Source organism: Anastrepha ludens, chromosome 4 (genome assembly GCF_028408465.1).
Source record: "Anastrepha ludens isolate Willacy chromosome 4, idAnaLude1.1, whole genome shotgun sequence".
Classification (NCBI taxonomy): Eukaryota; Metazoa; Arthropoda; class Insecta; order Diptera; family Tephritidae; genus Anastrepha; species Anastrepha ludens.
The window spans coordinates 124092515-124104635 of NC_071500.1; the positions used below are offsets into that span (position 1 = coordinate 124092515).

At 36.3% G+C, this 12121-nt stretch overlaps 1 protein-coding gene across 1 annotated transcript in view; it reads right to left on the reverse strand.

Annotated features, from left to right (window-relative positions):
* The window catches only part of LOC128861027 (protein Teyrha-meyrha), a 54940-nt gene that overhangs the window by 14038 nt on the left and 28781 nt on the right, over window positions 1-12121 (reverse strand). Inside the window, exons 2-3 of the mRNA XM_054098897.1 lie at window positions 10475-10711; window positions 6052-6202 (exon numbers count right to left, since the gene is read on the reverse strand). Of these exons, the coding sequence (XP_053954872.1) occupies window positions 6052-6202; window positions 10475-10711 (388 nt within the window). The remainder of the gene's footprint in view (window positions 1-6051; window positions 6203-10474; window positions 10712-12121) is intronic.

Here is a 12121-nt window from a genome sequence, read left to right on the forward strand (position 1 = left end):
CACGTGCACGAACATATGCGCATACATGTAAATATGTAAATCGTTTGATGTTGTCATTTAAACACTTGATGGCCTAATTTACCTACAAATGAATGAGAATTGAAATATTTGTAAAACCCTTGGTTTTTATTAAAGCATTCGAAAGTAACAAAAATTGATGTGATAAGCCAATTAAAGCGTTTCGAAAATTCACGCATTTGCTACAACACCCGCATTCTCCTTATGTAAACTGTCATATAAACGTACACATATGTATGCAATCTCATTGATATGTATGTATACATGCGGCTATAAATCACATTTTCACCCACCCCACATTTAGTAATGTTGTTGGGTGCCTGTAGAAAGGGTTAAATAAACGTGTCACACACAATCATCCATACGTACACGCACATATGCACGTATGTACCTTTCCCCTTTTAATGTAACTTTTTGACTTTTGACGTTTTCTGTGTGGCCACAATTTGGAACTCGTGACTTTTGTATTGCACTTCGCTCCATACACTCTTGCTTCGAAATGAGCATGCATTCACACACACACATATAAGTATTCTGCATTGACTTCGTTTATTTTAAGTGAGCAGCAAAGTTTCTTTGGCAGCCTGCAACATTCGTACTTGTGTTGGGCTGATGCTTGCTTGGCTGCCGTATGATTGCAGCTTGTATTTGTGTACATAAATTTATGTTGTTTTGGTGAGCATTACCATATGGTCTCACTATGCCGTCGGTATAAGTATAAAGCATACATTAATTCATTTTCAATTTGTTAATCTTTTTTTGCTGATAGAATTTTCAATTATTCAATTCAATCGCCGATTTCTTAATTATAATTTTTTTAACTGTGAAAAATATCAAATTTTGGGTGTTTATGATTTTTGAAGAATTTATAACATAATAATAACATAATATAATAATTATATATAAAATTGTCTTCATTAAAAAATGCTTAAAAATAAAAAAATTAAATAATTGGCGCGTACACTTCTGTTCGGTGTTTAGCCGAACTCCTTCTCCTATTTGTGGTCTGCGTCTTGATATTGTTCCACAAATGGAGGGACCTACAGTTTTAAGCATACCCCGAACGGCAGATATTTTTTTATGAGGAGGTTTTTCGAAAAATTTATGCCACACCCAAAAAAACCCCTTTTTTGTTGGAAGTGTTATAACTCTAAATTGAAGGTACTCTTGAGATTCATTATTGAAAAATTAAGAAACATTTTAGTTTTCAACTCTGATACCAGCTGATTGCAGCCCTAAATGTTTAATGGGAGGAAAATCGAGGACTTTTTGGAATTCTCGTCTCACATTCAAAAGTTTTCCAGTGAAAACTCGTATTCATTTAAATATGCCCACAAGCTCATGTGTCACAGATTAATTTCAACATTGCACTTGTTTACTGAAAATATATTTGAGTAATTAGAAAAGTTTGTCAAACATCTGGGAACGTGACCAATCGCCGAGCGATATCTACTTACATACATACAACTATCGGCGCTACACGCTTGCACGCTGTTGTGGGCTTATTTATAATCATAACTCATTGTCTGCTATACACTCAATATATACATACATATGTATATACTCTCACAAATAATGTACAACTATTAAATTTCCAATATTTTATTTTACGGCAATTTGCGCCAACTGTTGTCCATTTAGGATGCAAAGCCAGTGCATTTCTAAAAAGTATTACCGCCGCTTCAAAGCCAAAGCTAATTAAAAACATATCATTTATATTTAAATAAATAGACGGCCATTTGTATACGAACCGCGTTGCCAAAGGATACGCCATGGCTAATTGTGGCCGCCGCGGAGTGCCGGTTGGTTGGAAACAAATTCAATAGTTAAAATTTACACAATAACAAACTGGTTTTCATAATCCATTCATAGGCATTGTGAACTCAACATGCAAATAATGCTTTCCATATTTAGTTAGTAGGTGGAAAGCCAATATGGCGACTACTCATATAATGCGATTAAGCAACATGTGGAGAGGTTTTGGTGACGGGAATGTTTATTTGTGAGGGGCACTGGAATGTTCAAATACGTTTGCTCTACTTAAACAGTTACTCGGCTTTGTGTATATGAATATGTAGGTGTATATATGAACATGTATTTACAAAACTAAATTTATACAAATTTTGTTGTTGTTTCAAAATAACACCCACTCATATGCTAATCACCCCATGCATGCTTATTTAGACAGCTGTGTTCAAGAAAATAGTAGGGCTTTGGGTCTTAACTTCCAAGTTGAGAAAGAATAAGATAAACATAACAGTTTTTGTAATCTAAGTAATTTTTAATTACTTTTAAGAGCATTTATTGATTCATTTGTTAAAAATTCGGAGTGAGTATACACAAAAATAATTCGAGCACGTACACGAAGTATGTGGAAAAAAAGACATCTCAGCGCAAAAAAAATTTCAAAAATCAACGGAATTTGTTGTCACTTGAAACTTGCGCTTTGGTGTACTATCCAAAGAACTATAAAACTGCATACGCAGAAAAGTTATAAAATGTTGTTTTTGTTGTAGTATAAACTATATTTTTATAAAAAAATGGTAGTGTGTTTATAATTTTGCAACGGATTTTTAAACAACTTGAAACTTGCATTTAAAAAATAAAAATAAATAAATAATTGGCGTGTACACTTCAGTTAGATATTTGGCCGAGCTCCTCCTTCTATTTGTGGTGTGCGTCTTGATGTTATTCCACAAATGAGGGACCGACTCCGAACGGTAAATAGTTTTTATGAAGAGCTGTTTTTGCCATTGCCTGCCGAGGGGCGATCACTATAAAACTGCAAACCAGAAATTTTTCTAAGAGTTCTGAGTATAAAGTTTGAAATTTTGATGATAAAAAAAAAATGAAATTACAAAATAAATAGTCAAAACTTATGAATATGTGGTGTACACTTTATTTTGACGCTGACAGCATATATCACCTGGCAATACGACCATTGAGTCGTTCTCACGACAGTCGGTTTCGCGTTACTGGAACGAGCCGGATTTATAACCGCCCGAGGACTGTCCCTCCAACAGCATTCTTCGTACTTGTATAGGGAATGGTTGTGCTACTACATCAATAACATTAACAACGACTCTTGAGTCATGGATATGTCGACATTTTTGGCAACTATTTTGGAAGTGTTTTAAATAAGGCATACAAAATATAATATTGGAAATTTTTAGTTTCCACAGCGATACTCGTAGTATTGGAGTATTTATCGGTGGTCTTCTGAAATTTTTGTCTTACATTGACGTACTTCTTGGATGAAAAGAGATTTCTTCCTGCAACATCTCACTTTCAAATTATTTTCAATTAGTCATTAACAAGCTGTTACACCGCTGATCGACAGATTCTATGTAATTCTTAATCTTGTTAGAGTAAGCCGAGGCTTGGTCTTGCAATATTACATAAGCAAAAGTCTCAGACTTCACAGACTTAACAAAGCACGCCAGTCGTTTCTTTCTCGTGCTAACCGGCGCCAATTGAACACACCAAGTGAAGCCAAGTCCTTCTCCACCTGATCTTTCCAACGCAGAGGAGGCGCTCCTCTTCCTCTGCTAGCACCAGCTGGTAACGCATCGAATACTTTCAGAGTCGGAGCGTTTGTATCCATTCGGACGACATGACCCAGCCAACGTAGCCGCTGGATCTTTATTCGCTGCGCTATGTCTATGTCGTCGTAAAGCTCATACAGCTCATCGTTCCATCGCCTGCGATATTCGCCGTTGCCAACGTGCAAGGTCCAAAAATCTTGCGCAGAATCTTTCTCTCGAACACTCCACGCTTCTGCGCCTTACGTTAGGATGGGCATGATGAGAGTCTTGTAGAGTGTTAGTTTTGTTCATCGAGAGATGAACTTAGTCCAAAGTAGCACTTGTTGGCAAGAGAGATTCTACGTTGAATTTCAAGGCTGACATTGTTATCGGTGTTAATGCTGGTTCCTAAGTATACGAAGTCTTTTACAACCTCGAAATCATAGCTGTCAACAGTGACGTGGGTGCCGATACGCAAGTGCGCCGACTGTTTGTTTGATGACAGGTACTTCGTTTTGTCCTCGTTCACCACCGCACCCAATCGCTTTGCCTCTTTATCCAGTTTGGAGAAGGCAGAACTAACAGCGCGGTTGTTAAGGCCGATGATGTCGTTATCATCGGCATACGCCAACAATTGTACGCTCTTATAAAAAATTGTGCGTGAGCGATTAAGTTCTGCGGCTCGTACGATCCTCTCCAACATCAGGTTAAAGAAGTCACACGACAGCGAGTCACCCTGTCTGAAACCTCGTTTGGTATCAAACGGCTAGGAGAGGTCCTTCCCAATTCTGACGGCGCTGCTGGTGTTGAGCAACGTCATCTTACATAGCCGTATTAGTTTTGCGGGGATACCAAATTCAGACATCGCGGCATACAGGTAACTCCTTTCCGTACTGTCGAATGCAGCTTTGAAGTCGACGAAAATATGGTGTGTGTATATTCTCCTTTCGTGGGTCTTTTCAAAGATTTGGCGTATTGTCAATATTTGGTCGATGGTAGACTTTCCAGGTCTGAAGCCACACTGATAAGGTCCAATCAGTTGGTTGACGGTGGGCTTCAGCCTTTTACACAATACGCTCGCTAGAACCTTATAGGCGATATTTAGAAGACTAATCCCTCGGTAATTGGCACAGATTGCAGGATCCCCTTCCTATGGATTGGGCAGAGCACACTTAAATTCCAATCGGCATGTATTCATCTGGCCATATTTTGCATAGGAGCTGATGCATGCACCTTACCAGCTCCTCGCCGCCATGTTTGAATAGCTCAGCCGGCAGTTCGTCGGCGTCCGCGGCATTGTTGTTCTTTAGCCGTGTTACGTCAATTCCATCGTCAACGATTGGGGTATCGGGATCTTCACATTCTCTGTGACATGCGCAGCTGTCACTATTTAGTAGGTTCGAGAATTGTTCCCTCCATAATTTAAGAATGCTCTGGATGTCGGTCACCAGATCGGCGTCTTTGTTCTTACAGTCTTATAGACTACTGCATTAAATATTACGAGATGGTACTTCCATTTTGCTTTGTAATTTTCATTTAGGTGTTGCTTTGGTTGTTCATTCTAACCTTTAAATAAATATTAATTTATAAAATCGATTTCTTCATGGCGACTTTCCCGTTTTTTTTATATTTTCAGCTACTCATGTCAATCACTAGTATTTTAACGGCAGACGATTTTTTTACGCAAATTCCAGAAAGTATATGGCAAAAAATATCTGGCGAAGATCCACGCTGTACGACTTAAATTCAATGGGCATCACTTGGGATGCTATTAAAGTTACAACACAAAAACGTGTACATTGGAAGATCCTTGTATAGGCCTTATGCTGCTTCGAGGAGTGGAAGGAATGAAAAATAAAATAAAAAATATGGGTAAAATTTATAGAATTTTTTTCTCAGTAATTCTTTATGTTATTTTAATAATCTGCTATGCAAGCATTGCAAAATTTTTAAATTTCATCATTCAAATTCAAATCTTAATATATTAACTCTTGAATTGCTATTTTCATACACACAACTGTACACCTACATACGCTTGTATGTGGGTGCATGAAAGTCATATAGAACATTTCCTATGCCGAAATTAGTGAAATATCTTATTTGAAAAGGATGACTTGACAGTCTGATGTATGACGTTTCAATTCAACAGCGCATTCATGCGTTAAAATTGCTAAGTATTTTGGAAATCGAAAAAAATTTAATTTTATAAAATTGTGTCGTACCTATTTAAAAAGCGCACAAAATCAAAGTCAAAAAGGAGTTTTGCAAACAAGCTGTTGATTTTTATCATGTTTCAAGCAGCCTGGCATTCATCCTACGTTTTTTCGTTGACTTACATATCTTGGGTCGCATTTTTTGCGGATGCAAATTTTTTATTTATTTATTAGTTTTATGTATATTTTTTTGTTGCGAAAGTAATCAAATGCAAATACGCCCACAAATTCTGTAGTGTCAGTGAAGTGTGTGGTAAAAGATACAAGCATTTGAGTGGAAAGTAATACAAACTTACGCCTTAAATCCCTCGGATCGGAGTTGTTGCTGCGCGGACTTTCACCCTTTTCACCGTTGTCGTAATCGTTTGATCCTTCCATCGATTCGTGGGAAGTGCAAGTGGGACTTGCCGAGTCTGTGCGAAATGAATCGTTGCCGTTGAAAAGATTCTGTTAAGGAGAAAATATGAGAGAGTATATGGTTAATGATAGTATACACGTACACGAGAAAATAGAAGGGGTATTTGGACCGCTTCTGTTAATGTTACAATACAATTCAGTAATACGTATGTAGGTGATATAGCATGTATTTTTACGTTGTGGATAGCATGTCAAATCAGCTCATTTTATTTGCTTCAACGAAAATAAAGTTTCGCAAATTTGCAAAAATATATAAATAATAAATATATAATATTTAAAATAAATAAAAATCTGCAATTTTTTTGAATAAATTTATATGATATGAAGCGGTTTTATACCACATTAATTAATTTACAGTTCTCTAACAGATAAAGAATGTATGCAAGAAAACTAGCTGTTATATAATATTAGAGAGCAATTTCCTCTATCCCCACAAAGAGAGAATTCGGTACACTTTACAGTCAGGCGAAAATTCAAGCCAGACCGCTGAAATTGTGCATAGTGTTTATGGTGCCAAAACTATAACAGCCAACAGCGAAACGTGCAATTTTGGTTTCGACGATTCCGTTTAGGCATTTTTGATGTTAAAGAAAATGTCGATAATACCACAGAAATAATCGCAGTTGACGTAGCATCGCGCAGGTGCTAAAGATTGTCCATAAAATAGTTTTAAAACATTTGATAAAAAGATATTAGGCATTTGTTATTAAGCAGCTGAGAAATTTTCTCTTTAACAGAGCGCATTTTTTTCCATCCGCAATTTTTAAGAGTCATTATTTTAATATCTACCTCTTTCTGCAAATATTTAACCAGGTTCTTAATTTCTACATACATAAAAATACATTTTTTTTAATTTTATTACTATTGCATTCTAAAACATCTCAAGTAAAGACAAACTTTTATGAAAAGAGATCATGCGGTTTGGTCCTTTTTAATCTTCTCGTGAGGCCATCAGTTACAAGTAGTTTGGCTGCTTCATCATTGATGTGCTGCTGAAGTCTCTCTTTATGTTTATTTGCGATTTTTTTTATGATATCCGTAATGGTGTCTATATTAAGATCCTTATGTAGATTGCAATTACGAATGTACCACGGCGCTCTAACGATGTCGCGTAATACTTTATTTTGAATCGTTGAATGATGTTTTTTTTGCTTTCACTGGTGCAGCCCCAGAGCTGTAATCCATATGACCACACTGGTTTCAGTATTTGGATGTATAAAAGTATTTTGTTATAAATAGAGAGTTTAGAATGTCGGCCTAACAGCCAATACATTTTCTTGTATTTAAAAATTAACCCCTCGTGTTTTTTCTTGACATGTGCTTTCCATCTCAGCTTAGCATCTAAGGTCATTCCTAGATATTTTGCCGTATTTGCATGCGTTATTGCCGTATTATTGATAAATATTGGTTTATAATTTATATTTCTATTAGTGAAGTCAACATGCACAGACTTGGTTTCGTTTAACTTGACACGCCATTTTTTGGTCCAATTTTGAATTGCATTTACTGATGCTTGTAACTTCTGAATTGCTTCTAAGTGTTTTTCATCAGTTGCTAATACTGCAGTATCATCGGCAAATGTTGCAGTTGTTGTATTGCTGCATGTGGGTATATCGTTAGTATACAAGAGATACAAAACTGGCCCGAGTACACTGCCTTGCGGGACACCTGCATTAATATCTTTCGGTTCTGAATAGACATCTGCTTGCTTTATTCTAAAGTATCTGCTCGTTAAGCAGGATTTTAAAATGTTTGAGTACTGGATTGGTAGAACTGCTTGAAGTTTATGGATTAGTCCCTCATGCCATACTTTATCAAAAGCTTGCGATACATCCAGGAAAACCGCAGAACAGATTTGTTTTTCTTCCAGTGATTTTTCAATTACATGAGCAATGCGGTGCACTTGATCAATCGTTTAGTGCTCATTTCGAAAACCAAATTGATGGTTTGGTACAAGGCATTTTGCATCTAACAATGGTTTTAATCTTTTTAGCAAGATTTTTTCAAAAGATTGATAAAATTGGTAACAACGATATTGGCCGGTATGATGTCACATCGTGTGGTGGCTTTCCTGGTTTTGGAAGCATAATAACTTCCGCTATTTTCCATTGTTGCCGTACATATTCTAAACGAAATGCAGCATTAATCAAATGTGTCAATTTAACAATAGCATTATTGGGCAATTCTTTTAATATTTTCCCTGTTATAAGGTCATAACCGGGTGCTTTTTTGCTATCTATTTTATTTTTAATAGTGTCCTTTACCTCTTTAAAGGAAGTCAAGGGGATTTTATCGATTTTTTGTCGACTCTAACTCATCTCCTTCGTTAGGATGAAAAATGTTTTGAAGATATTCGGCAAAACTCTCAGCTTTTTGTTCGTTAGATTTGGCCCAGCTGCCATCATAATTTTTTATTGGTGGGGAATGCATAATAGGCCTTTTCAAGGTTTCAGTTGCCTTCCAAAGTGAATAGTCCGTACGTTTATCGCTCGTTAAATTTTCTAGAGCATCTCTAATGGAGTCATTTTTAAGTTGTTTTATTTCTTCTTTTAGTTGTGTAGAGAGTTTATAAGTTGTTATAGAGAGTAACTTAAAACTTTGCCAGAGTGTTGGTTTGTTTATTTTTGATATTAAGTATTCGCTTAAAGTGAATACAATTGGTGAGTGATCAGAGTTTAAATCAGCGCTTTCTTCCACTTGTAGATAGTTGCAACTGATAATTTTTACTATGAAAAAGTCTATTAAGTCTGGAACTTTGTTTTGATCTGAGGGCCAGTATGTTGGACTCCCTGATGAAAAAGTTTCGCAATTATACTGGTTTATTGCACATAGTAACTCCTTTCCTTTCGTTGTTGTCAATCTGGATCCCCAATGTGCTTTGCGTTGAAGTCGCCACCTATAATAAAGCGATCTCCAACATGTTTGAAGAATACAATATAATCTTCTGTTTTAAGTGCATGTTTTGGTGGACTATATAGACTTGCTAGCGTTATGCTGTACTTCTTTGTATAAATTTTAATTAGTGTTGCCTGGCTTTTTTCCGTTTGATATTTTGGTTCTTCACTGCACTTTAACGTTTCTTTGATGATTATGGCACTACCTCCTCTTGCTGAATTTGATGGATGTATTGTGTGATACAAGTTGTAACCTTTAAATTTTATAAACGACTGTTTTGTGAAATGTGTTTCTGCTATTAAGCAGACATCTATGTTTTTGTCTAAAACAGTTTGTAACTCATGTTCATGTTTAGAAAGACCGTTTGCATTCCATAGCATTACTTCGAAGGTATTCAATATGTTTACTTCTTCTTTTGGATACTCTTTCCGTTATTATATTCTTGTTGTTTTAATCGTTCATCAATATTTGTAATAGCTTCTTCCATATTTAATAGCTTTGACAAAATATTTTGTAAGATTTGACTAGTATCCAAGTTTTCGGTTGGCTGCGGTGCATTATCAGATCGAACTATAGTAGCATATGTCTGTTGTGCTCTTGTTTCTAAATTTTTATTTTCAGGTTCTTTTTCATGCGATTTAGTATTTAAAATATTGCGAGATTTATTTCTGAGCTTTTGAAGTCCTTGGCAACTGCACATCCCCTATAATTTGCTAGGTGCGCTTCTCCACAGTTGCTACATTTTGGTTTTTCAGTTGACAGTTTTGTACAATAAACTGTAAAGTGCTTTTCTCCACATTTTACGCATTTTGGTGGTTTTCCACAATAATTTTTAGTATGTCCATACGAATGGCAGTTCTTACATTATGGTATTAATGTCGAACTTTTTACTGGTTCTACTTTAACTACAGTATTTAATATTCTATTTATCTTGAATATATCTTCTATTTTATCGGTTGGTTCAAAGCTGACAAGAAACATATCTAGTGGCTTTTTGGTTTTCCAAGCTAGTTTGTTAATGGCACTTTTTGGCTTAAAACCTTGCGCTTCTAAATCTTTTAGTAAACTGCTTAGTTGATTTGAGTGGTGCAAATTTTTTATTACAACTTTAATATCTCTGGATTGCTTATTTTCATATGTGTACCAGGATATAATTTTATCGGATAATATTTTGGTTACTACTCCGTAGTCATTTACATCAAACATGTTTACAATACATAAATAAATAATTGTTGCGTACACTTCTGTTAGGCGTTTAGCAGAGCTACTCCTCCTATTTGTGGATTGCGTTTAGTTTCACAAACTGAGAGAGACCTACAGTTTTAAGCCCACTCCGAACGGCAAATGGAACATATGTACATACATTTACATTTAAAACTTGCTAAATAACATTCCCACCAAACTCACCTGATCGAGTGATATGCCAATATATTTGGGTGGTGAAAACGCAGAAGGCAATTGAAAATTCGATAGCACCGACGGTTTTCCGAGTCCGCGATCGGCAAAGTAGCTCGCTGGACCGCCATTGGCCGCCAGCATGCCATGGTTGAGCGTCTGTAGAAGGTGTGGATGGAAGCTGTGCAGCAGATGTGTGCCATAACTGCCGACAAGTGACATGTTGTGTAGATCTTTGGCGTCTGGTAACTGAAAGACGGATGAAACAAAAGAAGAAGTAAGTACAGAATATGCAGAATTACAGTGCAGAGTGAAGTGAAGTTATTGCCATAAATTGTGTACCTATTTGACCAAGGAGGTGGATGGTAATCCTTTTTTTTTTATTATTTTTTTCTATGAAACACTTTCATTCCTTTGTTACGGCTACTATGGCGTGCAAATAAACTATCCCAATTCATTCACATGTGAAGTTTTTTGCACGAAAATATGAAAATATTTACAATATGAAAATATTTTTGTATGCATGACATAAAGTGTAGTTGTTTATTGGCACTTCTGCCACCCAGGGTAATGACATGTTAAGCTTGGGTCACTTTGCTTGTCTTCATCTCTCTCGGATTTGTTGTGGGTCAGTTGTGGCTATTGACGGTTGCATGAAGTGGAAACTTTATTGCATTCGAATGGGTTGAGTATTTTTTATGAGTAAAATCAAATTGTGCAGAAAAGCTGTCAATGTGGGAGTGGGGCTAAGACATGGGCTTTTGTAGGGCTTTATAAAATTCTTCAAGTACATTTGATTAGGTTTAGAGCAAAAAGTGGACTAGTATGGGAAGTTAGCAAAAATAAAAAGAAAAAACAGAAAATAAATGGCAAATGAAAAAAAAAAACATAACAAAAAAATTTTAGTTGTGTGTTTGTTTTTCTTTTGAGTTCGCCTATTCTAAAACTTCTTAAAGCACACATACATACATACTCGTCTCTACAAGTATATAAATACTTATTTAAATTTCCACTAAATTGCACTGGAATTCTTGGATATGTTAATGTGTGATGTAATAGGCGCAAAAATCCATGCAAATACTTAAGCGATTTTCGCACATTTTCCGAACAATTTGTACGATAATTTGACAAACAAAATGTTTTAGAACTTTTCAAACTAAATCAACAAAGTAGCAGTGGCCAAAGCATCCACACTACGTTGCCACCCGGAGCATAAACCAAACGCGAGGGTTGGTGACACACTTGCTTGCCTGGCCACATGTTCTACTGCCGACGCTTAGGTTTAGCATAAATGTCGTTATCCTGACTGCGACATCAGCCGTCACCGCACTGCCGTAATCACATATCTATCCACATGTGATGTGTGCGTGGGTGTGCGTGGGTGCGCGCGTGTGTGCCACATATCATTTACACAAATGACGTGTGTAATACTCTTGTAATCCCCCGCCCCCTTGCACTCCGTATAAAAGTGGGGAAACTCCATGTTTGTATGTAATTTATATGAGTGCGATAAGTAGAAAATTTAAATAAACTTGCTCATTGACAACAGTTCTGAAAATTGCTCGACTAAACGTCGCGTAAATGCGCCGTAAATTATGCAAAGATTATTACTTTGTTAAATGGTTAAACGTTATTGGAAAATCCGCGACACATGACTAG